This window comes from Talpa europaea (assembly GCF_964194135.1).
Source record: "Talpa europaea genome assembly, chromosome: 5".
Lineage (NCBI taxonomy): Eukaryota > Metazoa > Chordata > Mammalia > Eulipotyphla > Talpidae > Talpa > Talpa europaea.
Genome location: NC_140071.1, coordinates 52057669 through 52069553, shown reverse-complemented (window position 1 = coordinate 52069553; position 11885 = coordinate 52057669). Strand labels below are relative to the sequence as shown.

Genomic DNA, 11885 nt, shown 5'->3' with positions numbered 1-11885 from the left:
TTCAGTAAATAACACCTGATCTGCTCCCCACTCTTTCTCTGGTGAATCCTTTCATCCATGTACCCATCCCCCCTTACCTACATTCCAGTTCTTTTACTCAATTAAAAAAAGAACAGTCTTGAAAATATCTTTTTAGTCCATAGATATAGCAGAAAGTAAATCATACTGATAAATGTGCATTTTATTAGTGTGTCCCAATCCAAGGAATTATCAGCAACATCTGAAAAATTTTTTGCATTTTCCTGGGATTTTGTTGTCTTTTGGATCGCCGCTTAAAGCTCAATGCTGAGAGAGAAAATGTATTAGTCTGCTTTTCCTAAAATTGTGTTGAATAATCCCTAAATCTCAGTGGCTTATGGCAGCTGCTACTTTCTTGGATCCGTGGTTTGACTGATCTTTCTGGGATCTAGACTGAGCAGCCACTGTCTGAAACAATGTCTTATGAGGCCAAATCAAATTATACAAGCACAGTTAGTTTCTACTCAGAAGAGATGTATAATTATTTCTACCCAGGTTCCACTGATCAAGCCCCACATCATTGGGACTGGAAAAGTGTACTCTTGCAGTAAGGGAGTGCTTGGTTTCAGAGGAGAGGGAAGAAAATAGATATTTGCTGAAAAGAATATGTAGCATGGTGACCTGGGGGTCTTAGTAACAACCTTTTGCTCAGTTCCTGGTATGCAACTTAGTTCCTGGTATGAATCTTGCTTCATGTTAAACCATGCATGGCCATGAGAAGAATGGAACTTGGGTGGGAGGTCCCATGACTACTGACCCTTTACTCCTTTGTATGCAACTATACAACTCACTTCTTGGCATATAGCCATGGCATATCTGACCATGTACAGCTGCCAATGCAAACCCAACCAGAACCCTATAAAACTAAAAGTGTATATAAGCCATGACTCCTACAAACGGGACTCAGCCTTTGGATGCACATCTGCTGAGTCAGCACCGGTACAATAAACTTTGTTAACCCTGGTGTCCAAGTTTCCTTTGTGCCACAGTCTCCTATCTTGGTCTAAAATAGTAACTTGCCTTCTGCATGTAAAAGACACACCCCTCCACAAGAAGGATAAACTACCACTATGTTCAATTACAACAGTTCTGAGGTTCAGAGTTTCACTATCATCTTTGATATCACATCCAAAAGTGGCTCTTCTTGATCTGGAGACCTGTGAATTAAAAGGACAAGTTATATTTGCTTCACAGGTCTGCAACAATTCTGAAATACTGTTTGAGGAAAAATAGGATCCTTTGGTTAGATCTAGTCACATGATTTTACAACCTAACCAGTTTAGAAATAATACTCCCAGTTTGGGAATATTAGAACTAAATCTGTCACATTTCCTGGTTCTTACACAGGTAGAATTGACTATGAATGCATTATTTTTACTCCTATCTTAAAAGATAATACACTGCATTCTTCTGTACCTTAGCTTTCACACAACCCACACCCAAGAGAGTTTTCCATATCACATAAGTTCTTCACAAAATAAACAGTTGGGTCTACCTGGTGGTGCAAGGGGTTAAGACGCAGCACTATGAAGCTATCTGCAGCCACCGTAGCACGAATTCAATCCCCAGCCAGGGAGGTGATCCACATGGGGCAGCAGACCTCTCCTGATTCACCTGCTGCTCCCCTCAGCAGTGTATTTCAGTCTGCCTGTTCCCCACTCTGTCTCTGGTGATTCCTCTCACTCCCCACCCCTGGCCTGTACCTCAGTTCTTGTATGCATAAATAATTTTTTTAAGATTTATTTATTTGTTTATACAAGCACTGGGTAGTCAGAAGAGTGGGAGGGTGAGAGAATTCACCAGAGCCAGAGGGAGGAACAGAACAGGCAGACCGACGAAATACACTGCTGAGGGGTGCAGCGGGCGCGGCAGGAGAGGTCTGTTGCACCATGTGGGACCCTCGCCGGCAGCCGGGGACCGAACTGGCGTTGCAGAGGCTTCAGGCAGCTTCTCAGCCCAGCGCTCAACTGCTGTGCCACCAGGGGAGGCCCCATAAATAAATCTTTAAATTTTTTTTTCTTGAAATAATTGAGGTTGATTGCCTTTTAATATTTTAAAGAGCCACTTGTATTTCCTTTTCTGTGATTTGCCTGATTGTGTCCTTTGTCCAATTTTAGAATATATGCCACTAAAACAAGTTCTGACAGTTTTTTTTTTTTTAAGATTTATTTATTTATACAAGCACAGGGTACAGTCAGGAATGCGGGAGGGTGAGAGAATTCACCATAGCCAGTGTGAGGAACAGAAGAGGCAGACTGACGAAATACACTGCTGTGGGGAGCAGCGGGTGCAGCAGGAGAGGTCTGCACACCATGTGGGACCCTCGCCCTGTGTCCGAGGATCGAACCGGAGCTGCGGAGGCTGTGGGCAGTTTCGCAGCCTAGCGTTCAACCGCTGCATCACCAGGGGAGGCTCTGAAAGCTTTTTAATACATAGATCTTTGGGCACCTCCACAGATACATTGAATCAATATTTGGACTCATAATTTATACCTTTTTACATTTAATTTTAAATAGAGGGGTTTTTAAAACTTATTTATGCATACATGAACTCGGCTGTAGGCCAGAGGTGGGTGGGGGGTGGTGGTGGTGAGAGGATTCACCAGAGAGAGTGGGGAGCAGAACAGGCAGATCGACTGAAATACACTGCTGAGGGGAGCAGGGTGCAATGCAGGCGAGGTCTGCTGCCCCCTGTGGGTTAGCTCTCGGGCTGGGGATCCAGCTCATGCTGCAGTGGCTGTTGATGGCTTGATAGCGCTGAGACTTCATCCCTGCACCATCAGTGAAACCCTAACACTCAAGTTTTAACAAGATTTAATTTTTCTTTAATTTTTAAAAGGATTTATTTATTTATACAAGAACCTAGGTACAGGCCAGAAGCGCGGGAGGGTGAAAGAATTCACTAGAGACAGAGCAGGGACCAGAACAGGCAGAATGACGAAATACACTTTTGAGGGGAGCAGCGGGAGAGACATGACAGGTCTGCCGAGCCATGTGGGGCTCGCCCTGGCCGGCCGGGAATCGAACCTGCACAAGAGTTCATATTATGTATTTGGTTTCCGATCAACTTTTGGAACACACTGAAATTAGTAAGTACCCATCGGAAGAGGAAATGGCGGTAGGCTGAGGAGCAAAATAACCAACATCCCAAAACTTTGCAAAACGGAACAATGGGAGACCCGCCAGTGCGTACGGGGGCGGGGAAGTGGGCGGGGCGATGAGGCTTCGGGGGCGGGGCTCGCCGCCCAGTGGGAGGAGGGGCCTGCGGCGTGCCCGCTCGCTCCTCCTCTGAGACGTCACGTCCAGGGTTCGCCCTCTGCCGCCCAAGACTTGGTTCTCGCTGCGGCACGCGCGCGCGCCCCGGAAGCTGCCCCTACTCGGGGGTCATGATGGGCAGCAAAATGGCGTCCGCCAGCAGGGTCGTTCAGGTAAAGAGATTCGGTCGCCTTCCCGTAACGTGGGCGGTAGGGATGGTGCCCAGTAGAGTAACCGCGCTGGGGAAGAAAGGCGGTGGCGTAACGGCGGCCTTTAGTCGGGCCAGATGCGGTGCCTGGGGGTGTGTGTGAGAATTGGAAGTTGAACGCATTGGGTAGGGCGATGAGCCGGGAGCTGGAGTTGAGGGTTCGAGCGCGGCCACGGAAGTACCTCATCTCAGCAGGTAGGCATATAGCTGCCCCGGGGTCCCTGTATTATCCTCCGCCAAGATATTAGTGCCCTTAGGAGTCTGCGGGCTGGGCTGCCCTGGCAATGGTGCGGCCAATCGTCTTCTAGTATCGTCTGTGATGTGTCTGATCAGCCAATCGGGAGGAAGGCGGTAGCAGGGAGTCAAAGGAAGCAAACCCCACTTCTGACCCAGTGTCCCTTCAAGGTCTTGCGAGTGACCGGAGAGCTGGCCCTGAAGGATGCGAACTCGGCCGCGGCCGGTTCTTCCCTGCCAGGTCAAGTGTCCCTCTACAAGGCTGTATGGGGAGAATAGATTGAGAAGATAGTATTTACGTTTTTGTGGGATATACGTCTTAATGTCGGTCTCCGAAGCCTTTTTTTTTGAGTTTGGATAAACTTCCCCAGGGGCCACGTTTTTAATCCACATATCAATCGCCAGCTCTTGACAGCTTGTGTATTTGCTTCTCCAGCTGTAGTCACAAGCTTAAGTAGGAGAGGTAAAAATGGTATGTATGAACATGGACATAGATGTGCTTGGCTTATTTGGTCGTTTTCAACTCTAGACTTCATTATTGTACGATGAATGTTTCACTTTCATATGAGAAGTGCATTTCTCTTTATACAAGTATATCTCTCAAAAGACCTTTTCCTAATGATAGTCTGAATGATAATCCTAGATCCCAGTCTTCGGTGCCATTGCAATGAGTGATCCTCACTTATTCAGTGGATAGTTAATGAACATTAACTAATTAAAGATTTTGTAAGCACAAGGAGAACATCTGACAAAAAACTGGTATCCATAATACATAACCCACTTTAATAGCCCACATATATATATATATCATTAAAAATATAAATAGCCCAATTTAAAAATAGACAAGTAGGTTTTAAAAATTGGTAATGCATTAAAAAAGATATCCAAAATCATCTGCAAACCTGTGAAAAGATACTTACCAGGAAAATACAAATAAAAACCAGGAAGTACTACTGTACCCACCAAAATTATTAAAATTAAAAAGACTGTAAATACCAAATGGCAATGAGAATGTGAGCACCTAAAATCCTCATAAATTGTTGGGAGAATAAAATAGTACAGCCAGATGGTAGGTATACCTACCCAGTGATCTGACAGTTCTGCTCACAGTTTTACAAGGGAAAAGAATGCACTTAACCTATAAAAATACTTGTAAAAACATTCATAGCTGCTTTATTACTAATAACCCCCTAACTAGATATCATCCAAATGTCCATTAGCAGGATAAAAAGCTGTGGTAGATTTTTAAAGTGAAAAAATTCACATAGTAATAAAGAAGTAACTACTGATACATGAAAGAAAAATGAATGTGAGATATACAATAAAAACTGTTCTGTCTCCTAAGATACAAAAACCTGTACTCACATTCATAATATTATTAGCAATATTGCTAAGATTATATAATAATTACCTATTATATATTTTTTTTAAAGATTGATTTTTATTTATGCATACATTTTCTGGTAGGCCAGAGGTGCTGGGGATGCATGAGAGGATTCACCAGACGTAGAATGGGGAACAGAACAGGCGGATCCACTGAAATAAACTGCTGAGGGGGATAGCGGGCGAGACAGAAGCGGTCTACTGCATCATATGTGGGCTATCTCCCTGGCCGGGGATCAAACTCTTGCCATAGTGGCTGGTGATAGCTTGATAGTGCTGAGAGTTAACCCCTGCGCCACCAGGGAGGCCCAATTACCTATTAGCAAAATTTCTTGAGTACCTCTGTGCCAGGCCTATACTCAGTACTGGGACTGCTGTGCCAACAAGACAGGCACAGTGCCTCCATTGAGGAGAGTTTGGCCATTCATCAGTAGTTTGCAGAAAGAGTAGTATTTCAATAGACTGGCATAGAAATTTACAAAGCATGGTCTCAACATTGAGAAATTTGGCTGTACTACAGGTTTTCTAGAATTTATTTTACAAGAGTAAGTTACAGTTAATAAGTAAATATCTGCTGAATGCCAAAAAATATGTATTTGATTGGTTTGGACCATTGTGAGAGCAAAAGGTGGTAGCTTATCGTTTATGAAGTGATTTAACTACATGAGACACAGGGTGAGAAGATGGGTGGTTGGATTAATTCAGGGTTTGCGATTTCCTCCCTCCAGCAAAGAAGTTTAGAATGCAGATAAAACAATATTGAATGTACTGCAGGTTTCAATATAGATTCAAAAGAAAGTCAGGATGAGACCAATTAATTGTGAGGAAAGAGAACAATTTTGGAAATGGGGGGCTTGATGAAATTGATAAGAGGAAGAAGAGAAAAGAGAGTTATAGGTTAAAAAGTTGTAATTTTTGATATTAGGTTGAGATTTTAGCTACAGCTCTGAACTTAATTCAGAATTCAGAATGAAAAAAGAAACTTTCAGAAGTAAACAGTAAGCTAGAAGGAATAGAGGGTAAATAAGCAAATCAGAAATTATACTAAAGGAGAGGGTGATAAAAAGAGAAAAATGGGGGGGAAATAGTAAAGAGATTAAAGGATTTAGAGAAAGTGATTAAAATAGGCAAAGACAAGACACAATTTTTGTATTAGTCTCTAAAAAAGAAAAAGCATCTCCAAACCTATACTTTTAATAAAATTTCCCTGATAAAAAAAGAAAACAAACTTAATGCTTTGTACTTAAGAGAATTGACTCAGTATGGTTGACAAATGGGTATAGTCTAGTAAAATAGATTTTGAAGAAAAAAAATTCTTTGGTGATCTAGACAAGAACAAGCACTTACAAGAGAAGAAGAGTTATCAGCGTTTTCAGTGATAATACTTCATAGAAGAGGGCATGTGAATAAAATAATTTAGGTAATTGAAGAAGAATAATTTAAGTAGTTAAAAAAATGTGAGCCAAAGATTTATCTAGCTACACTGACCTTCAAGTGCACAGACCATAAACCCTTCTAAACCTTTAATAAATCTGGGAATATTGTTCCCTGGAACCTTTCTAGATATCCTACAGAAAAAGCTTCAGAATAGTTTCTTTCTCTGCAGTGTATGTGCATTTGTGTAAGTGTGTATATATATTCGTACATACCTATACAATTAGTCCTAACTTCAAAAACAGTCTCTTCATTTACTGAGTAAATGTTTGCTGAGCATTTGCTATGTACCAAGCACTACTGCAGAAATGCTTAATTTTCTGCCTTTCCAGGATTTTAGCTCTCCTGTAATCACTGGCTGAATCAACTGCCCACTGTAGAATATTCTTCGATGTTCAGGATGTCATTGAAACACTAAAGAGGAATTTTTACATCAAATTTTGGAAACTGCTTAGAGAGGAATGACATTTGTGTTGTTTTGAAAAATAAGCAGTCAGGTGGAAGAGGAGGCATGTGAGTGGAATGGAATTGGGGAGAGATTTCTTTACAATGGACCCAAACTCTACATTGAGCGGGGATGGAAGTGGCATGATGAAATAGGGAAATGACAGGTTCTTCAGAACACAGGGTACATAAGACAGTGATGAGGACTGAGGGAGGGAAAGACAAGATGAGGATCATAGCAGGCCTTGTGAGTTTAAAATCCAAGTTTTTTAATTGATTCAGAAAACTCTTCGACATTTTAAAAACTTTAAAATGGGGTTGGGACAGTAAGATAAATAGACATTCTTTTAAGAAAGTTGACTGTGAAAAGGAAGAAATAGTTACTAGAGGGAGAGAGTTTTGTTTTTTTAACATGAAAGACTTGAGCATGCTCTTATGCTGAGGTAAAGAACCATATTCTGGGCCTCCCCGGTGGCGCAGCGGTTGAGCCCTGGGTTGCGAAGCTGCCCGCAGCCTCTGCGACGCCGGTTCGATCCCCGGCTGCTCCCCGGCCACCGGAGGAGGGTCCCGCATGGCGCGCAGACCTCTCCTGCCGCCCGCTGCTCCCCTCAGCAGTGTACTTCGGTCCTTCTGCCTGCTCTGCTCCCCGCTCTGGCTCTGGTGAATTCTCTCACCCTCCCGCGCTTCTGACTGTACCCAGTGCATGTATAAACAAAACAAACAAACAAACAAACAAATAAAAAAAAAAAAAAAGAACCATATTCTGGTATTTTCTCACAGTAGCAGAATTATAGTCGTAATTTTTAGGCAAGTCCCAACAAACCTATTTATTTCAGAACTCTTAAAAATGTATAATATGTAGTATGTAATATACAAAGGCATTGCAGATAAACACATATCTAGATATAATAAAACTACGTATTATTACTTTATTATTAATTTTTAAATTATTTATTTATTTATTTATACAAGCACTGGGTACAGTCAGAAGCGTGGGAGGGTGAGAGAATTCACCAGAGCCAGAGTGGAGAACAGAACAGGCAGACTGACGAAATACACTGCTGAGGGGAGCAGTGGGCACCAGGAGAGGTCTGTCGCGCCATGTGGGACCCTCGCCAGAGGCTGGGGATCGAACCGATGCTGCAGAGGCTGTGGGCAGCTTCCCAGCCCAACGCTCAACCCCTGCGCCACCGGGGAGGCCCCGTATTATTACTTTAAATGTGAATAGTACTCTGTTGTGTTGTATAATGTCTTAGTGTATATGCTGAAGATTATATATTGGAAGGTCCACATTACCTGGGATTTCAGGAATATGTTATAAAAACATTCAAGTATATGTTATAAAAACATTCTAAAAATACATATTTCTGTGGTATAGTAAAAAAGGCTAAAATAGAGGACTATCAGATGTTTTAATCGGTCTTAATCTGGTTAGGGTATTAACATTTTCTTTGTGCTTTCCTGCATATAAAATTCCCCCCCACACACACACAATCTTTTTATATAGGACATGTGTCACTTTTGTAGTCAGAAAATGTATTTTTTTTAAATATCTAATTTTTGGAAGCTTTTGTAAGCCTACTCAGTTGCTCGGTATTGAGGTAATAGGGAAATAACACTTAAGTCAGGAAACTTACTGGAATTGGAAACTTCCAATTCTTACAGGTCAGTACAGCTATATATAAGTAATGCAATATAAAATCCATGCCATCATCTTCAAACGGTTGTTTTAAGGTCAGTTGATAGTAAATGTCTTGTGATGTATAAAGTACAAAGTTATGAATAGCAGATAAGCTAAACAAGTTAATGATTCCTCAACCAGCTTTCCTGTTGAGGAAGAATGAAATAATACAATAAAAAGTTAGAGTGAAATATTTTATTTTTACTAAGGTATCTGTTTATGAGGTTTAGTAGATTGTTTCAAAAAGTTAACATATTATTTTAGTGCATTGTCTTTTTTTCATGCATTTTATTTACTTTAGGTAGTCAAGCCACATACTCCACTAATAAGATTCCCAGATAGAAGAGACAATCCGAAACCCAATGGTAAGTTGTACTATGTTTAGAATTTTCAAAAATGTATATGTGCATTTATATGAGTACTATGTACAGTATTTCTCACTCTAAATAAGGTAGACTAATGTAGCTGCGATCAAAGTAGTGCCTTAGGTTGCATGCAAGTAGAAATTAACTTTTTATTACCTCCAGTTTAAAAGGTAGTCACTCAACAGTAGATGTCTCTGAAATTTTTAATGATACTGAGTTTGTATAGGAGAATTTTTGTTCTACTTCTTTCTTCTGTCCTTAGAAGAATTTTTCATACACATTTGCAAACATTATGAAAATAGTAGCCATTCCTATATTTCTCTCCCAGCTAACCTTTTCTTTCATTCACTCGTTTATTCACTCAGTCAGTAAATATTTCTTAGATTGCCTTAGTACTTAGCAATTATCTTCCATTTTTATCAGACCGTTTGTCCCTGTCTTTATTATTACATATATCCTTAATCTTTTATTCAAGGAAAATTTCAACAAACTTATTATAATAACTCTTACAGAATTAAGATAAAATTATAAAGATATTGAGAAAACTGAAATCTACATTTACCAACTCTCATATTTTCCATTTTGTAAAATATTATATCTAAACTCCACCATCTGACAAAACTTGCATAGGTTATCTATAGAGGTCAAACTCCACTATTTAGAAGTTTTAATTATTTTACAAACTTGTTCAATTTAATAATTCACTTAAAATTACTTTATTTGTTTTATTTTTTTAAAGATTTATTTATTTATGCATAGAAGAACTGGGGTACATGCCAGAGGTGTGGGGGGTGAGAGACTTCACTAGAGACAGAGTGGGGAACAGAACAGGCAGATTGACTGAAATACACTGCTGAGGGGAGCAGCGGGTGAGTCAGGAGAGGTCTGTTGCACCATGGGGGTATCTCCCTGGTTGGGGATTGAACTTGTGCTGCATTGGGTGCGGATAGCTTCATAAGTTGTGTCTAACCCCCTTGCGCCCCACCAGAGAGGCCCGGCCCACTTCATTTGTTTTAAAAAGAACTTTTTGAAAATATATATAGTTACCCAACTAAGTCATTCTGTAATACATACCTCTTAAAATGGTAATACTTCTCATTTTAAGAATTACTTGATTTTTTCAATAATAGATAAAATAGTATGTTAAGATACTTCAACAATTGCTCTAATAACTTTTTTTTTTCCCCAGTATCAGAAGCTTTGGGATCAGCAGGACTACCGTCTCACTCTTCTTCAATTTCACAACATTCTAAAGGAAGTAAATCACCAGATTGGCTGATGTATCAGGGCCCACCAGACACTGCAGAAATAATAAAAACATTACCTCAGAAATATAGAAGGAAACTTGTATCTCAGGAAGAAATGGAATTTATCCAGGTATGCTATTGTGTTTTATCACAAAATTGTCTAAAACACCTTAACATTTTTGGGTTTTGGAATTTTACATGTTGATTTATATTCTCTACCAACTATCTTGTCAAGGTTTGTTCAAAAGTAAGAGATAGATAGTCTTTTGGGCCAGTAATAAACTTGTCGGAGCCCTCAAAAAATGTGCATGAAGAATATATATATGTAGAATTATAATATGTTAAATAACAATAGATAAAACCACATGAGAAAAAGCTCTAGGGTCCTCAATAAATTTCAGAGTGTGAAGGGTTTCTGAAACCAAGAAATTTTTGGATCACTGAGGTAGGTCAGTCTTACTTTCCATATCATAAATGATGTTTATAACATAGATATGAGTATCCAAAAGTGGTAAAAATTCAAAATTGTTTTTGAAAAATAAAGGTCACTTGCTTAAAATGGTGTAAATGCATATAGTGCCATGAAAACATTTCTTATATATTTTTATCACTCAAACTTATTGTTTTATTTTTTCCTTTTCAGCGTGGAGGTCCAGAATAATCACTTACAGTGGGGCTGCAGTTTGTCATCAGGCAAATGAATAGTCTTTACAATAAAGGACTTCCAAAATGACAAATGAGAAATTGTATATTAAACAACTTTAATAAATATTCTGTAAAAAGAAAAGAAAAGAAATATAGAAAATTTACATGGACACTTGTATCTCCTAATTTATGTACCTGGTCAGCTTCTCCATAAGCTTACCTATTGTTTATATATTATCTACTTATTAAAGTATACATTTTTAAATGTTAGCCTATTAATTTACTCTTGATTATCAAGTATTACCAGTGTTGAACTATGAAAAGCACACAAATGTCTAGTAAACCTACATAGGTTTCCCAGAATTTCACTTTTCTTTCAGTTTCTGTGTAGACATAAAAAAATTTATTAGGCAGAATTGCTGCTTTTGGGAAGAGATTTTCCTAAAGAGGAGGATCAGTGAAATAATGACTCCATTATATGTTCTTAATTCTCTTACTATATTTTCATTCACAAAGTTTCTCAAACTTTATGGCTTAATAAGTATATTTTATGTAAATGATAAAAATATAGCCAAGGTAAAAACAGGTGACTTTGTGATATTAAGACTGGAGAGTTAACAAATAAGATTATTTGTAACCTGTGTTTAGAAATGAATGTCAGAAAATAAGAGGTCAAAAGAATATAGCATAGGAATAAATGTTTGACTAGAAATTACAACTTAATTATATTTTGAGACGTGTTAAGTCTAATTCTTTGGTTTAGTTTACCATTTTGATTATGTTGTATGCAAATCCTGATAATCCCTAATTTTCTCAAACTTTCAATGTCTGAAACTTGCATTAAATCAGTCTACATTTTTACCTTATTAAGGCAATTTATGAAACTTTAATAGGGTTTTCCTGTGCCAAGAGCATGTATTACTGTGAAAGTAAAGTCTTATGAAGCTAATAAATTCTCTTCCCTATGTTTAA

General features: G+C 39.1%; 1 protein-coding gene across 2 annotated transcripts; it reads left to right on the top strand.

Annotated features, from left to right (window-relative positions):
• Positions 1-3403: 3403 nt before the first annotated feature.
• KGD4 (alpha-ketoglutarate dehydrogenase subunit 4) lies at positions 3404-10929 on the top strand (the record flags this gene model as incomplete). 2 transcript variants are annotated; one of them, XM_084233222.1, is made up of 4 exons in its annotated part: positions 3404-3445; positions 8958-9021; positions 10217-10398; positions 10912-10929. In XM_084233222.1, 4 exons carry the CDS (start codon positions 3404-3406, stop codon positions 10927-10929), a joined length of 306 nt encoding a protein of 101 aa, XP_084089348.1. The 2 variants fall into 2 exon arrangements, with proteins under 2 accessions (XP_084089348.1, XP_084089347.1); XM_084233221.1 differs by having other exon boundaries at positions 10211-10398.
• Positions 10930-11885: the final 956 nt, after the last annotated feature.